Source organism: Rhinoraja longicauda, chromosome 5 (genome assembly GCF_053455715.1).
Source record: "Rhinoraja longicauda isolate Sanriku21f chromosome 5, sRhiLon1.1, whole genome shotgun sequence".
Classification (NCBI taxonomy): domain Eukaryota; kingdom Metazoa; phylum Chordata; class Chondrichthyes; order Rajiformes; family Arhynchobatidae; genus Rhinoraja; species Rhinoraja longicauda.
The window spans coordinates 56169060-56183523 of NC_135957.1; the positions used below are offsets into that span (position 1 = coordinate 56169060).

The window sequence follows — 14464 nt, forward strand, 5'->3', positions numbered from 1 at the left end:
AGAAAAATATTAGAATGGAATCTTTAGCCATGTGGAATATTTCATGACTTGTAGAATTAGCACTTAGCTTGAAAAATGCCTGATTTTCAGAATAAAGTGTCTCCAGGTGTGTGATCACAACAAAGTATATACATTTAAAATTAATTTTACCATTGTAACCTAATTATTTGAGGTTAATGAAGCTCTGCGGATGGTGTTGTCCCTCGATTAAAATGACTGGTTGGAAAATCATATGCAATATCAATGGGTATGCTCTGCTAATGTTATTTCCTATTTTAAGAACCAGTCACACGAAGAATCCACTGATCTGGACTTTAAATTATGTTTTCAATCCCCAAGGCCTCCAGGATCACATTCCCTGGGATCTTGCTCCCTCCACCCTCCTAACACCTTCCAGGACCCTGGACTGATATTTCCATAACCAACACACGCAGAGGGAAGTGGGAGGGGGGGGGGGGGGGGGGGGGAGGGGAGATAGATGAAGCTGAGTTTTAGACATGCACTTAAGTTTGCTTTGCCTAGTGAACCTATTTGAAAGCATATATGATGCCAGATTCTGGGTCGTCCCAAGCCCCTGCCTTGAGAATTTGACATGTAATTTGTCATCACATATTTGGCCATTTTAACATCCTCAAAAATTGCAGCCACGTTGTGGGCAAGAGAGTTGGAAATGTTTGAATCCTCAAACGAGTTCTCACACTGAAGAGAGTGCCTGTGGAGGTGGGTTGTCCCAAAGGAATAGATAGTCCGGAGCAGCATTTTAAATCATGTTTTTTCATTAATAATAAAGCTGATTTTTTTTTTTAATTGCCTGAGATTTTATTGCAGACGAGGTTTTAAATGCAATTGACAGGTTTCTCAAGTATAATGCTGCTGGCCTGACCGGCATGACTCTGGATAGGATTTCCAAAGTGGACAGCAACACATTAACGAGAATGGGTTCTTCTTAGATTCAATGTGGCTAAATTCCAGCTCATGTCGAGAACAGTTGCCTGTAGATGGTAAATCCAGTTTACCGTTCTCCCTTAGGCTACAAATAAATCGTCCGTTTGTCCACTGGGGACAATGTGAAGTTTGGTTTAGTTTACTTTATTGTCACTTGTACCGAAGGTATGATGAAATGCTTTTGTTCCGTGCTAACCAGTCAGCAGAAAGACAATACTTGATTACAATACAAGATTACAACACAAATAGTATTTTCAAAAGTTAATACCTCTATTTATTTCTGCAGAGAAAAGCAGATTGAACTATATAACACTGTTTGAGAACATTTCTTATCTGCTAACAATCATCTCGTGGCTCTGATTGAGAGCCAGTTACTGTCTTTACTTTGTAATCGGGCCTCGTCATGGAGGGTTGAAGATTAAGTGCGCATCACAGGCACTAATGGTGCAGAGAAAAGAGGACAAGGCGGGTTGGAATGGACATTTAAGGATCCGTTTTGCTTCTTCTCACCTTGGATTGGCCTAAAGTATGCTCGTTCACTCACTCAATAAGATGGTAAGGGAGTATCAGTGAGCCAAGAGGCACAAAGGAGGTTGGTGTGGTGTGGGGTGGGGGTGGGGGTGGTGGCTTTCATAGGAGAGGGAATTTTATTGTCTGACGATATGAGCAGGGTTACACTTGGCTCTTATGGTGCAGATTTTAAAATAAAATTGTGGATGTGATTTAACGTTACAGAAACTGCAAACTCACAGTATTTATTGAGCCACAATGATAGTTTGAATCAAGTGCATAACTGAGACTCAGCCTCCGATGTAAACTTCAAACAGCCTCTTGTCTGTCAACTTGTATATTTAAAGAAAAAATTCCAGGGGGTTTTTGAGCACACAAGAGGACCAGTGTCAAAAAAATGTGCAGCACAAGGTGGCACGAGCTATGGTCTTGTTGTATTTCCTTTTATTTGGTCAGCTTAAATGTGAAAAGGAATAATGAATATTGTCAGTTGCTGATTCCATTGTATTCTCAGTGAAACTGCATTGTAATTTTGCTGTTGAATTACAATTATTTTGCAGCATTTATAACAGTGAAAGAGATAAATATGTCTAAATTTGAATTACCTTGCATGTTTCTCATTATGTTCATGATATTGTTCATTTCTATCAACAGTCAAAACTGCATCCAAATTTTGCTTTTGTAATGTAATTTAATACTTTGAATTACAAATAGGTCTTAACAGGATTAATTAGAACATCCACAATAATTTGAGAATTAGAGCCAAATTTTCATTTATTTTTGTTCAAGTTTTTCTATTCACAGAATGGGTCAGTAATTTAATTTTGATCTTAATAAGGGGTAGGCCATTTAGAACGGAGATGAGGAAGAACTTTTTCAGTCAGAGAGTGGTGAAGGTGTGGAATTCTCTGCCTCAGAAGGCAGTGGAGGCCAGTTCGTTGGATGCTTTCAAGAGAGAGCTGGATAGAGCTCTTAAGGATAGCGGAGTGAGGGGGTATGGGGAGAAGGCAGGAACGGGGTACTGATTGAGAGTGATCAGCCATGATCGCATTGAATGGCGGTGCTGGCTCGAAGGGCTGAATGGCCTACTCCTGCACCTATAAATAAAAAAATAAAAATAAAAATAAAATAAATCGTTTATTTCACCACGCGTCTTGTGGTGAGAATATAATAATAATAATAATAATGCATTTTATTTATATAGCGCTTTTCATATACTCAAAGACGCTTTACAGAGATTTTGAGAACATAGGGAAATTAATAAATAGATAAATAAGTAAATAAATAAATGAACAGAGAAAGGAGACAGAAGGTGAGGTGACCTTCAGTGGTTGAAGGCAGTACTGAACAGGTGAGACTTCAGTGATGTTTTGAATGTGGTGAGTGTGGAGGAGTCTCTAACGGTTTAGGGTAGTGAGTTCCATAGGGTGGGAGCAGCGATGGAGAAAGCCCTGTCCCCCCAGGATCTGAGTTTGGTCCGGATGTGGGGGGATAGGAGATTGGCAGCAGCAGAGCGGAGGGTGCAGGTTGGAGTGTGCCTGTGGAGGAGGTCGGTCAGGTAGGATGGGGCCAGGTTATGGAGGGCTTTGTATGTTATGAGGAGGATTTTGTACTGGATTCTCTGGGGGATGGGGAGCCAGTGGAGTTTATAAAGGACGGGGGTGATATGGTCACGGATCGAGGTGTGTGTGAGTAGACGGGCAGCGGAGTTTTGAATGTATTGAAGTTTATTGATGATTTTTGAGGGTGCGCCATAGAGGAGGCTGTTGCAGTAGTCCAGACGGGAGGTGATGAAGGCGTGGATGAGGGTTTCTGCAGCAGTGGAGGAGAGGGATGGACGGAGACGGGCAATGTTTTTGAGGTGGAAGAAGGCTGTCTTTGTGATGTGTTTGATGTGTTTGTCGAAGGAGAGGGTTTGATCAAGGATGATTCCAAGATTCCGGATGTGAGGTGAGGTGGATACTGGGAGACCATCAATGTTGAGGATGAAGTTTTGGGTGGATTTGGTGAGCGTTTTTGGACCAATGATGATGATTTCAGATTTGTTGCAATTGAGTTTGAGGAAGTTTGATTGAAGCCAAGATTTTATTTCAGTGATGCAGTTTGTCAGTGTAGTGTGTGGTGGGGGAGATTGACTTGGTGGAGATGAGGAGCTGGATATCATCGGCGAAGCAGTGGAAGTTGAGACCATGACGGCGGATTAATTGACCAAGGGGGAACAGGTAGAGGATGAAGAGGAGGGGGCCAAGGACTGAGCCTTGGGGGACACCTTGGGGGAGAGGAGCGGTGGGGGATTTACAGTTGTTAATGGAGATGAACTGGTGTCTGTCAGAGAGGTAAGATTTGAACCAGGATAGGGCTGTGCCGGTGATGTTAAGGGAGGTTTCAAGTCGGGTGAGGAGAATGGAGTGATTTATGGTGTCAAAGGCGGCGCTGAGGTCAAGTAGGATGAGGATGTTGAGGTTGCCAGCGTCGGAGGAGAGGAGAATGTCGTTTGTGATTTTGAGAATATACTCAGACTTTAATGATTTCTTTAAGTACATTTAATAAAGGTAAATATGTTTACTTTCAATAGCACTTTGAATTGTGTTCAATTAAAGCATTTACAAAGCTTTAACAACAGGGTGGTTATGCACTTGCAGCTTAAAACAGGTGAAAGTGTGTTGATATTTGACAATAGTTTTGCCTGGGTTGATTGCTTCTGTCAAAAGGCCAGTCGTGATCCTTGTGGGAAGTTACAGGCAGAGAAATGAATTGTTTTGTAATTCATACAATGTTTAAGCTTGCTGGCCAAAGATCAATACATTGAACAATTCAACATAGCACATGCAGGGTGGATTCATCTGATGTCTCCAACAGTGAACTGTTGTGACAGATCTAAGCTGTTAACTCATTGTATTGTGCATGTTGGAGAAAAGCACAAGTAACTGAGAAGGAGCAAACTCTTTTAGCCATCAAGATCTTTAGTTCATATTTAGTAAATTATTATTTTGTAAATGATTCATATTTGGTTTGAATTAATGAATTCATAATGACTTTTATACTCGTGCCATGTCACTATGATGATACAATCCAACTGGCTTTCACTTGCAGGGATTTATTATTTCCAGACCAGTATTTGAAGAAACATGTTCTTCCAGTAATGAAGCCATCAATCGATACGTATCAGATATATTTGAAAAAATATTAATCATGACACCTAATTAATAATGGCACCTACTTGAACTAAACGATTTTGCCATAAAATTGCAAGACAGGTAATTTTAAGTCGGTTTCATCTGGCAGGCATGTTAATTACATCAGAACTTGACATGTCCACTCTTAAGAGACGTGGTTTTTTTTAAAAAGAGAAACGTCTTTTTTTATAGGGTAATTCAGAGGTTAAAAACAATCAATGATCAGCTTACTTTACCAATTGGTTATATAAAATTGACACAAAATAGTCATAAAGATAAGGATGCTGACAGTTTGAAAATATTCATCCTCTGGAAATTGAAGGGTTAACTCTTAAGTAAGCAATCTTAACATTCTCATCATCTGAGTTTTGATTTGTTTTACTCTTCAAATGAGCTGTTGTTTACAAGACCTCCTGAACTGACAACTTGTTCTGTTGAAGAGCAACATCCTTTGAATTAAGGTGCCAAGACATAACAAAATGCAATGAACAGTAATCAAGATGAACGGTCTTTTTCTAATATTTTGGTTTTTGAAGTTCAGATTAAAATCTCCAAACACCTTTAAACTTTTTGCCATGAAATAAAATCAAAATCACGTAACATAATTTATTTCAGAATGGCAAATCACTTCACATTCATTTATATTTTTAAGGCTTTCAATTTCATGACCTTTGTGATCATCCTTGATGATCAGAGCACATGGTAAACTTTATCTGCGATTTAATCTGAAGTTTGCCTTCCAGTTATAAGATTTGTGGCCCCATTCTATGTCAGTTTAAAGTAGAAATCACAGTTTCAAGGCAACACCCAAGATCCCACGGCAACTATCACATTATGTCTGAGCAAATAACTGCAAAGATGCCTGCAGCATTAAGGGAATCAGTAAATGCTGGACTGATCATAGCCTAAATCATAGCCTATTATCTCCATCATTGGTCTCAAAACAACAGTGGTAACAAAAATATTATACTAGAAAATTATCGGCGAAGGTCACAAGAACTCTACAATGAGAGCTCCCTTAGGCAATACCTCACAGAGAACCTGATGATCCCCAGTCTACAGACGTCACTGTGTCCACAGCTAGCCTGCACTGAAGATCACGGTAAATAGAACCTGCAGAGAGATTCTTGACTTTAATCTAGAAAATAACCGGATTAGTTTGATTAAAACAACCGGGAGACACAGGAGCTTATTAACCACAATTGCAAAGGATTCTTGGAGTGGAAACACTGTCTCGAGGGTGAAATAAACAAATAGCTCAACAGGCACCTGAAGGAGCATAGGTCTAACATAACATTTATGCCCTGAAGAGTAGGTAGCTGATGGAAGGAACGCAGGAGATCCAGCAACCAATTGAAAACCATATGCATGAAATTGTCAGCATTGTTGAATCTTCTGTGGCATCCTGGGATCATTACCTTTGCTGCAATAGTTTGCTGCTATATTGAGTCGACTTGCGTATATTATCGTGTGACTTCTTAGAGGATGTGTAAGAAGAGATTTATTTATTATATTCACACTGTAAACTGGTACAAATATAAAAATAATTATATCTTACTTTAGTACTATGCATGTCTATAAACCTTGCAGAATAAATTAAATTTAGATAAAAGACAGTTTACCATCCTAGCCTTTCACTGCCTCTTGATGGTATGTTTGCTCCTGTGCTGCATCTTAATGTAAAATGTGGAAAGAATCTGGAAGGTGAAGAGTATTATTGTATAATTGCCAGTGGTCTATTCTGAATTGCTGGAAAAGTGCCAAAAAACTAAAATTCCTTGAGTAGGAAACCTCCTGACAACCCACCACAAAAATATTTTATCATCTTCAGTGCCTGAGAGCTCCATTCATAAAATTCCAAACTGTAAAAACATATATAGCTTTTATCTCTATAAAAAGAGATGGTATTGAAACTTACTTGAACCTTAACCTAGAATAGTTCATGAAACACTTGTAATTTTATGTTGCATACCATTGCAAAAATTAAGTTTTGTCATTTGCTGTAGCAAATATTGAAGTATTTATTTAAAAAAAAATGTGAACTGGAATAATAAAATAGAATTGGTTTCATATTAAAAATAAGGCATTGTGGTCATATTCTGTTGTGTTTTTAATTTTTATCTTTGATTCAGTTCAGCTCAGTTTAATTTATTGTCACGTGTACTGAGGTACAGTGAAAAGCTTTACCAGCTTTTGCCAAGGTTTCTCTTCTTGGTCTTTTCTGATGCTTCCACTTGTAAAAGGTAGAATGCTGCTGGCGTATTAGATCATTTTGCATGTATAAATGGGGAATTATTATAAATAAACTTGTTGATATGATCTAGTTGAGCGGTCTTCTGCTCATAAGCGCATTGATAGGTAAATGAGGAATTGCATATTGATATTACTTCATTGTAATGCTTCTGTTTTAATGTAGTTGTATGGAGTTTTTCTTGAACAACTAATGGGCTTCAGCTATTATTTTTACACTGAGATTTAATTCATCTGACAAAAGTAGTGGTTTGGCATAACGAGAAACAATTTAGTTTGTGAGACATGAGAGACTGCAGATGCTGGATTCCTGAGCAATAAATGGCCTGGAGGAACACAGCTGGTCTGGCAGTATAAGAAAATAACTGCAGATGCTGGTACAAATCGAAGGTATTTATTCACAAAATGCTGGAGTAACTCAGCAGGTCAGGCAGCATCTCGGGAGAGAAGGAATGGGTGACGTTTCGGGTCGAGACCCTTCTTCAGACTGATGTCAGGGGGGCGGGACAAAGGAAGGATATAGGTGGATGCAGGAAGATAGCAAGATGTGGTCGTAGAGTAGGATGGCAGGAGAAATCACAGAGGGGGAGCAACGAGAGAGCATGTTGCTAAACTCTCGTCGAAGAGTCTCTCGTCTGGCAGTATTCTCGTCTGGCAGTATTCCTGGAAGGAATGGACTCAAGAAGGGTCCTGACCCGAAACACCATCTGACTTTTTCCTCCAAAGATGCTGCCTGACCCACTGATTTTCAGCACTTTGTTTTTAGAACAATTTACAGTTTGCCCTTTCTTGGATTTCTCTAATTGATCATAAATCACTCCCAGTTGGCAAACATTTTTGTGTTTCCATACTGACCTTTCTGTCCTGAGCTCCCTCCACTGTCAGAAGGAGGCCACACTCAAATTAGAGAAACAGCACCTCATATTACACTTGAGCAGTTTACAATCTGGCAGTATGAATATTTATTTTTCTAATTTCAAGTAACCATTGCATGCCCTCTCTCTCCACTGCTGTGCCACTGTATGTTTCTTTTTTTTCCTAATCAGATGTGCAGCACTTTGGTCAACGTGGGTTGTTTTTAAATGTGCTATACAAATATAATTGACTTGACTTGACCCTTTCCCCACCTTAGTCATCCTGCTAGTTTCACTGTTCTTATCTCTTTGTTATCACCTCTTCTACAGCCAACAATGGATCATTGTGGGTTCCACCTTTCATGGATCATTGGTTGCAGCTCTGATTCGTTCTGTACCTTTTCATGCCTCTGGCTTCCCTCCCCCCAATTCACAGTCTGAAGATGGATCTCGACCCGAAACATCATCTATTCCTTTTCTCCAGAAATGCTGCCTGACCCGCTGAGTTACTCCAGCATTTTGTGTCTATCTTCAGTGTAAACCAGCATCTGTCATTTATCTATTAAAGTTTATATATGAATTTCATAATTTCTTTATTCCACACAAAAACATGAAATGAATATAATATAATTATTAAAATTAAGAAAACCAGAGCTTTTATGTTTTTAAGACTTTCAGTTGAGTAGCTGACTTTGACAAACAATAGAATAGACAAATGTGCTATGCTGAGCTTTAATTTGTTCAATTTGTTTGCAATAAAATGCCTTTATTTATTTGTGTATGTTTGCCTTTGTGTAAAATGTATCTGTTAACCGTGTTGAGTGTACGCATGTTTCCATTAGCATGCCTTAAATTGCCATTTCTGCCACGTCAGTTATTTTCTCAAAATACTCAGGGGATATCGTTTATAAGAATTATAAAGTTTTTTTTATCAAGTCAAGTCAAGCTTATTTGTCACATACACATACACGATGTGCAGTGAAATGAAAGTGGCAATGCCTGCGGATTGTGCAACAAAAAAAAAAGAATTACAGTTACAGCATATAAATTAAAGTTAATACAGAGAAGACAAAATTTAGTCCCTGGGGTTATAAAAGTTAACAGTCATGATGGCCTGTGGGAAGAAACTCTGTCTCATCCTCTCCGTTTTCACAGCATGACAGCGGAGGCGTTTTCCTGACCGTAGCAGCTGGAACAGTCCGTTGCTGGGGTGGTAGGGTTCCCTCATCATCTTGCTTGCTCTTGATCTGCACCTCCTGATGTATAGGTCCTGCAGGGGGATGAGTGTAGTTTCCATGGTGCATTCTGCCGAACGCACTACTCTCTGCAGGGCCTTCCTGTCCTGGGCAGAGCTGTTCCCAAACCAGACTGTGATGTTGCCGGACAGGATGCTCTCTACAGTCCCAGAGTAGAATCATTGAAGGATCCTCAGAGACACTCTGAATTTCCTCAGCTGTCTGAGGTGGTAAAGGCGCTGCCTTGCCTTACCCACCAGTGCGGCAATGTGTGTTGTCCATGTCAGATCATTGCATAACAAATCAGATCAGAATGTTTCTGAGCAAAATTCAGGCTGTATGGCTTTCATGGTTAATCCATGCAGGCAGTATCCAGGTTTTATCTGGATACTGTTTCTGAACTGTTCATAACTCGATGTCTCCGTTAGTCAGAAACCTCTGTTTTCCTTCGTAACCGATATTATATGGCACTACATGTATTTGCTGAGATTCGTTAATTTCATTCATTAACCACCCTTACACTATCCATGATTAATTTAATGGAATATACACTGTATCCAGTCATTAATGAATATAATGAAACACTTTATTATCATTAGTACTACAGTAGTTCAAAAAGTGCTTTGAAAATGTATGGGAGAGTTTGTGGAAAGACTGATTTCCACAAGTCATTTGAAAGCAATTAGGGAATTGCTTTTATGTTCCATTCTTTGGTGCCCATGCCATGGTGAAGAAATTGATTTGCTCTTTAAATTGCACTTTGGTTTTTTTCTGAATAGTTATACACTTTTTTAATGCCATCTAATATTTTACAACTGGTGTTTGTCAGCCATTTAAATCTGAGTCTGGGACAACCCACAGCAGTCACTTCACAGCACTGGAGAAATGCCGCCAATGATGTTTCCAAAAAGTCCTCCTAATCCACCGACAGGATAACCAATCAATGTCATTGTTCTTTCCCTGGCCAACATATTCATCCTCCAGGTCCTGATTGTACTCAATGTGCAGGCCACAGTGTTTCCATTTCCAACATCAGATTCCCAAAACAGTCACTGTTGTCGTTAGAGCCCAGAGTGGAGATATTAGGTGAATAGAATAAAACTTCAAGGGTGCTGCCGACACTCATTTGAAATGTGCAATATTCCACTAACTTGTGGGAATCTCTGGACTATAAAGCTGGAGAAAGCATTGGGGATGGCATTGGAAAACTTAAGTACATTTGCCATGAGGACACAGACCCCATTAGAAGTGACAGAGGAAGGGCACTATTTATCTACAAGTCGAGCAGCTTCTGCTTACCCCCAAGAGACATAAGAAGAGACAAGACACTCTGGTATTCTTTGTTGGATCAAAACTTGTTACTGTATTCCTGTGAGGTGAATAGTTTCGCATTAGTTAACCATGGCATTCCCTCAGTGTCTGACATCAGTAGCAACTACTGTGATCTTCCTGTGGGCATGTTTTCAGCTTCCATAATAGGTGTTCTTACTATTCTATACAAGTCTGTGGTTTTGATTTGAAATTCATTTGGGTCTTGCCCTACTTACACAGCATAATCTATATTGCTCTCAGAAGCCCAGATGTGCATTGAATGCTTCTATTTACAGTACAATACTTCAAATACAAAGAGGAGTTTACAAACATTTGTATTCTAATGCAACAAAACTACTGTTTACTGACTGCAGAAAATTGAATTAATGGTTGAATTATCAAGAGCTAACAACCCTCTTCGTTCTCACTGATGCATCATCTTCTGTAGTGGGATTTAGCTGATTTAGTGGTTGCTTTATCAATTTAAAACAGCAACATTCCCCTCGGATAGGTCAGGAAATAAGAACTGTCATGGACAGTACAGAGAGAAACGGTACTAGGGATTTTACTGATGGGTAAATGATGAGCGAAAAGCAATAAGTTGCAGATACCTTTAACAAAATAGAAATACTCAGCTGTTTGGAGCAAACTGCTAGAGAAGTTTGAGGTGTTAGGTAAATTCACAAAATTTAGGATGTATCTGGACAGGCACTTGAGTTGCTAAGGCATAGTTGGCATCAGACCATGTGCTAGTAAATGGGATTGATGCTTAGCGTGAACATGGTAGACACAGGGACCTATTTCTAGACCGTTTAACTCTGACCATGGACTCTCATAGGCTAATGTGCATGATTCCTAGGAGTTATAACTTCCATAACTCACTTTCTCCGTCTTTATTGACTGACTCTTAGCGTGAATCACTGGAAGGAAAGGATGGAGTGGATGCAAGAGAGGTTCACCAGGATATTGTCGGGATTGGAGAGTATTAGGGATAAGATGGGAAAATGTGGATTGTTTTCTCCGGAGTATCGGAGGCTAAGGGGTGACCTGATCGAAGTTATTAAAATTATGAGAAGCACAGATGGTCAGAGTCTTTCCCAAATGTCAAATAGTAGTGGGCATAGGTTTAAGGTGAGAGAGAGAGAATGTTTAAAAGTGATTTGTGAGACCAGTTTTTCTTTACAGAGCAGTAGGTGTCTTGAATGAGCTGTGATAGGAGTCAAAGAAGCAGATACGATTGCATGATTTACGAGATATTTAGGCAAGCACGTTTTCAGACTTCAAACAGAGATACAGATCACTTACAATCAGATGGGTTTGGTCTAAATTGGCATCGTTGTCAGTGCATGCACAGTGGACTAAAGGGTCTATTCTTGTGCTGCAATGTTCTTTGTCTTAAGGCTTCTTGGAACTTGTATGCCAGAGTTTTGAAAAGTAAGTGTGTCAATAGCGTGCCATAATTTTGTGAACCTATTATAGGATCCAAATATCTCCCCAATTTGCAACCCTCAAAACTGTTTGTGTGTGAAAGTGCTCTTTCTTTGTTACTGGGTAGGAATGTTTTGTAGGAATATGGCCTAGGTGCAGACAAGAGAGACTAACTCCTTTAAACAACATGGCCAGCATGGACAGAGAAGATCTGTATATTGTCCATATCCAACAGTCTTGTGAAAGTGGCAGTGAAATATACTTCAAATGACCTCCCACTCTTTTGTGAAAGCAAAGGCCCCAACACTTCAAGGACCAGGCCACTGCCACTTTCACAGGACTGTTGGATATGGACAATAGACAGATCTTCTCTGCCTTCCGGAAATAAATTAGAAGAGGGAGTGGGGGAATATAGCTTTCTCAATTTTTCTTGTTAATTATGGTCCATTTTCCTGTCTTGTTTCAGTCTGATGCCCATGTATTTTTCTTTGCACGTTCAGTCGCAAAATACATTTAGAGTCATATCATATCATATCATATATATACAGCCGGAAACAGGCCTTTTCGGCCCTCCAAGTCCGTGCCGCCCAGCGATCCCCGCGTGAACATTTGTTTTGGTCTAATTGTAAAAACTCAAAGGATTAAGCTAAATGTACAAAGGAAAAAAAAGCAATTTCTAATGCTGCAGTTTGTTTCTCACATTTGAAAGCATAAGTACATGGAGAGTCAAAGAATTATAAAACCTGGAAACAGCCCCTTAAACCCACCTCGTCCATGCTGACCATTGTTAGTCTCACTTGTCTGCACTTAGGCCATATTCCTACAAACCACTCCTATCCCTGTACTTGTCTGGGTATCTTTTAAATGGAGTAATTGTACCAGCCTCTTTCACTTCTTCTGACAGCTCATTCCATATACACAACACCCTTTGCAGAGAAAAATAGCCCTTCACATCCCTTTCAAATATTTTCACTCTCACTTTAAACAGGGGGGCCTCTAGCTTGTCATTGCCCTACCCGGGGAAAAGACTGTGGCTAGTCACTTTGTCAATGCACCTCATGATTTTACCAAACCTCTCTAATGTTATCCCTCAGCCTCCAAATGTTCCAGGGGAAAAAAGACACAGCCCAACCTAATAACTCAAAACCTCCAGACCTGGTAACATCCTGTAAAACCTTTTTTTGCACCATTACCACTACAATTAAATACTTCCTACAGCAAAGTGACCAGACTAACTGTACTATGTACAGTTAGTTCTGGTCAAATGTGGTCTTGCCAATATCTTAAAAACAGCTGTAACATGACATCCTAACTCGTGTATTCAATGTAGGCAAGTGTGTCAAATGCCTTCTTCACAATCCTGTCCACTTGTGTTGCTACCTTTATGGAAATATGTCCTTGTACCCCTAAGTCTCTCTGTTCTAAAGACTCCCCAGGGCCAACCATATACTGTGTAAATCATTCCCTGATTTGGCCGGCCAAAATGTAACACCTTGCATTTATCTGAATTAAGCTCCATCTGCCATTCCTCGGTCCATGACCCAATTGATGAAGGACCCACTGCAATCCTAGGCAATCTTCGTCGTTGTCCACTACACAATAAATTTTAGTGTCATCTGCAAACTCACTAACCATGCCATTTACGTTCACAACTAATTGAATATATCTGCATTTATCTCCAAATATCTGCATTTAATTATGCATTGTATTAGCTTGCAGAAAACAGTCACTTTAATCTACAAAAACATGTATGTCTTTCATAACGATTCGTATAATTATTGTTTATAACAGAATAACATAATATTCCATTATGTTTTGTAGATGATGAAACATGCTTGGGAAAATTACAAACGTCACGCATGGGGATCAAATGAATTGAAACCTTTATCCAAACAGCAACATTCTAGTAGTCTATTTGGTAAGTTTTCTTTTGGTTGTATTTTCTGATTGGGCAGAAAGCAGTACAGATTCTATGTATGTTTCACCTATATTAGAAAACATATGTCACAAAAATCTTCCAGTTATGATTGATTTCCAATGTTTTGGCATAATATGACCATTGAATGTGGCTTGAGTGCTCAGATATTTTGTTCTGATACACAAACTCCAGTATAAAATCCTTAGATGTGCCACACTCGAACAACTGCAAATTAAACAACATAGATTTCCCTAGATCATAATCATAATCATAATCTTAATCATACTATATTTGGCCAAGTATGTTTTGCAACATACGAGGAATTTGATTTGCCATACAGTCATACCAATAAAAAGCAACAAGACACACAAATTATATTTTAACATAAACATCCACCACAGTGACTCCCCCACATTCCTCACTGTAATGGAAGGCGAAAAAAAAAAGTTAAATCTCCTCCTTTCTTTGTTCACCCGCGGTCGGGGGCCTCGAGCCTTCTGTTGATGGGATGATCTTGACTCCTGTAGCTGGCAGTCGAGCCCTCCGCATCAGGGCGGTCGCCCTCGCATTGGGGGATCTCAGCTTCCCCCGCGCGGGGCGATCTGACCCCGGGTCGGGGCTGGTCAAACCATCTGCGACTTTGGAGCTTCCCGACATCGGTCTCTACCGGAGACTGCGAGCTCGATGTTGAAATCCGCATTGGAGCGTCTATCCCAGGCAAGGGATCGCAGGCTCCGATGGTAAGTCCACGGCCCAAAGCCCACGGTGGGGCTCAAAATCAGTCTCGAGCAAGGCCTCCAGCTCCATAGTGTTAGGCTGCAGAGCGACGGGAGATAC

General features: G+C 39.9%; 1 protein-coding gene across 1 annotated transcript in view; it reads left to right on the top strand.

The window, feature by feature from the left end:
- Positions 1 to 14464, top strand: part of man1a1 (mannosidase, alpha, class 1A, member 1) — a 358244-nt gene that overhangs the window by 99396 nt on the left and 244384 nt on the right. Inside the window, exon 2 of the mRNA XM_078399598.1 lies at positions 13531 to 13627. Within this exon, the coding sequence (XP_078255724.1) occupies positions 13531 to 13627 (97 nt within the window). The remainder of the gene's footprint in view (positions 1 to 13530; positions 13628 to 14464) is intronic.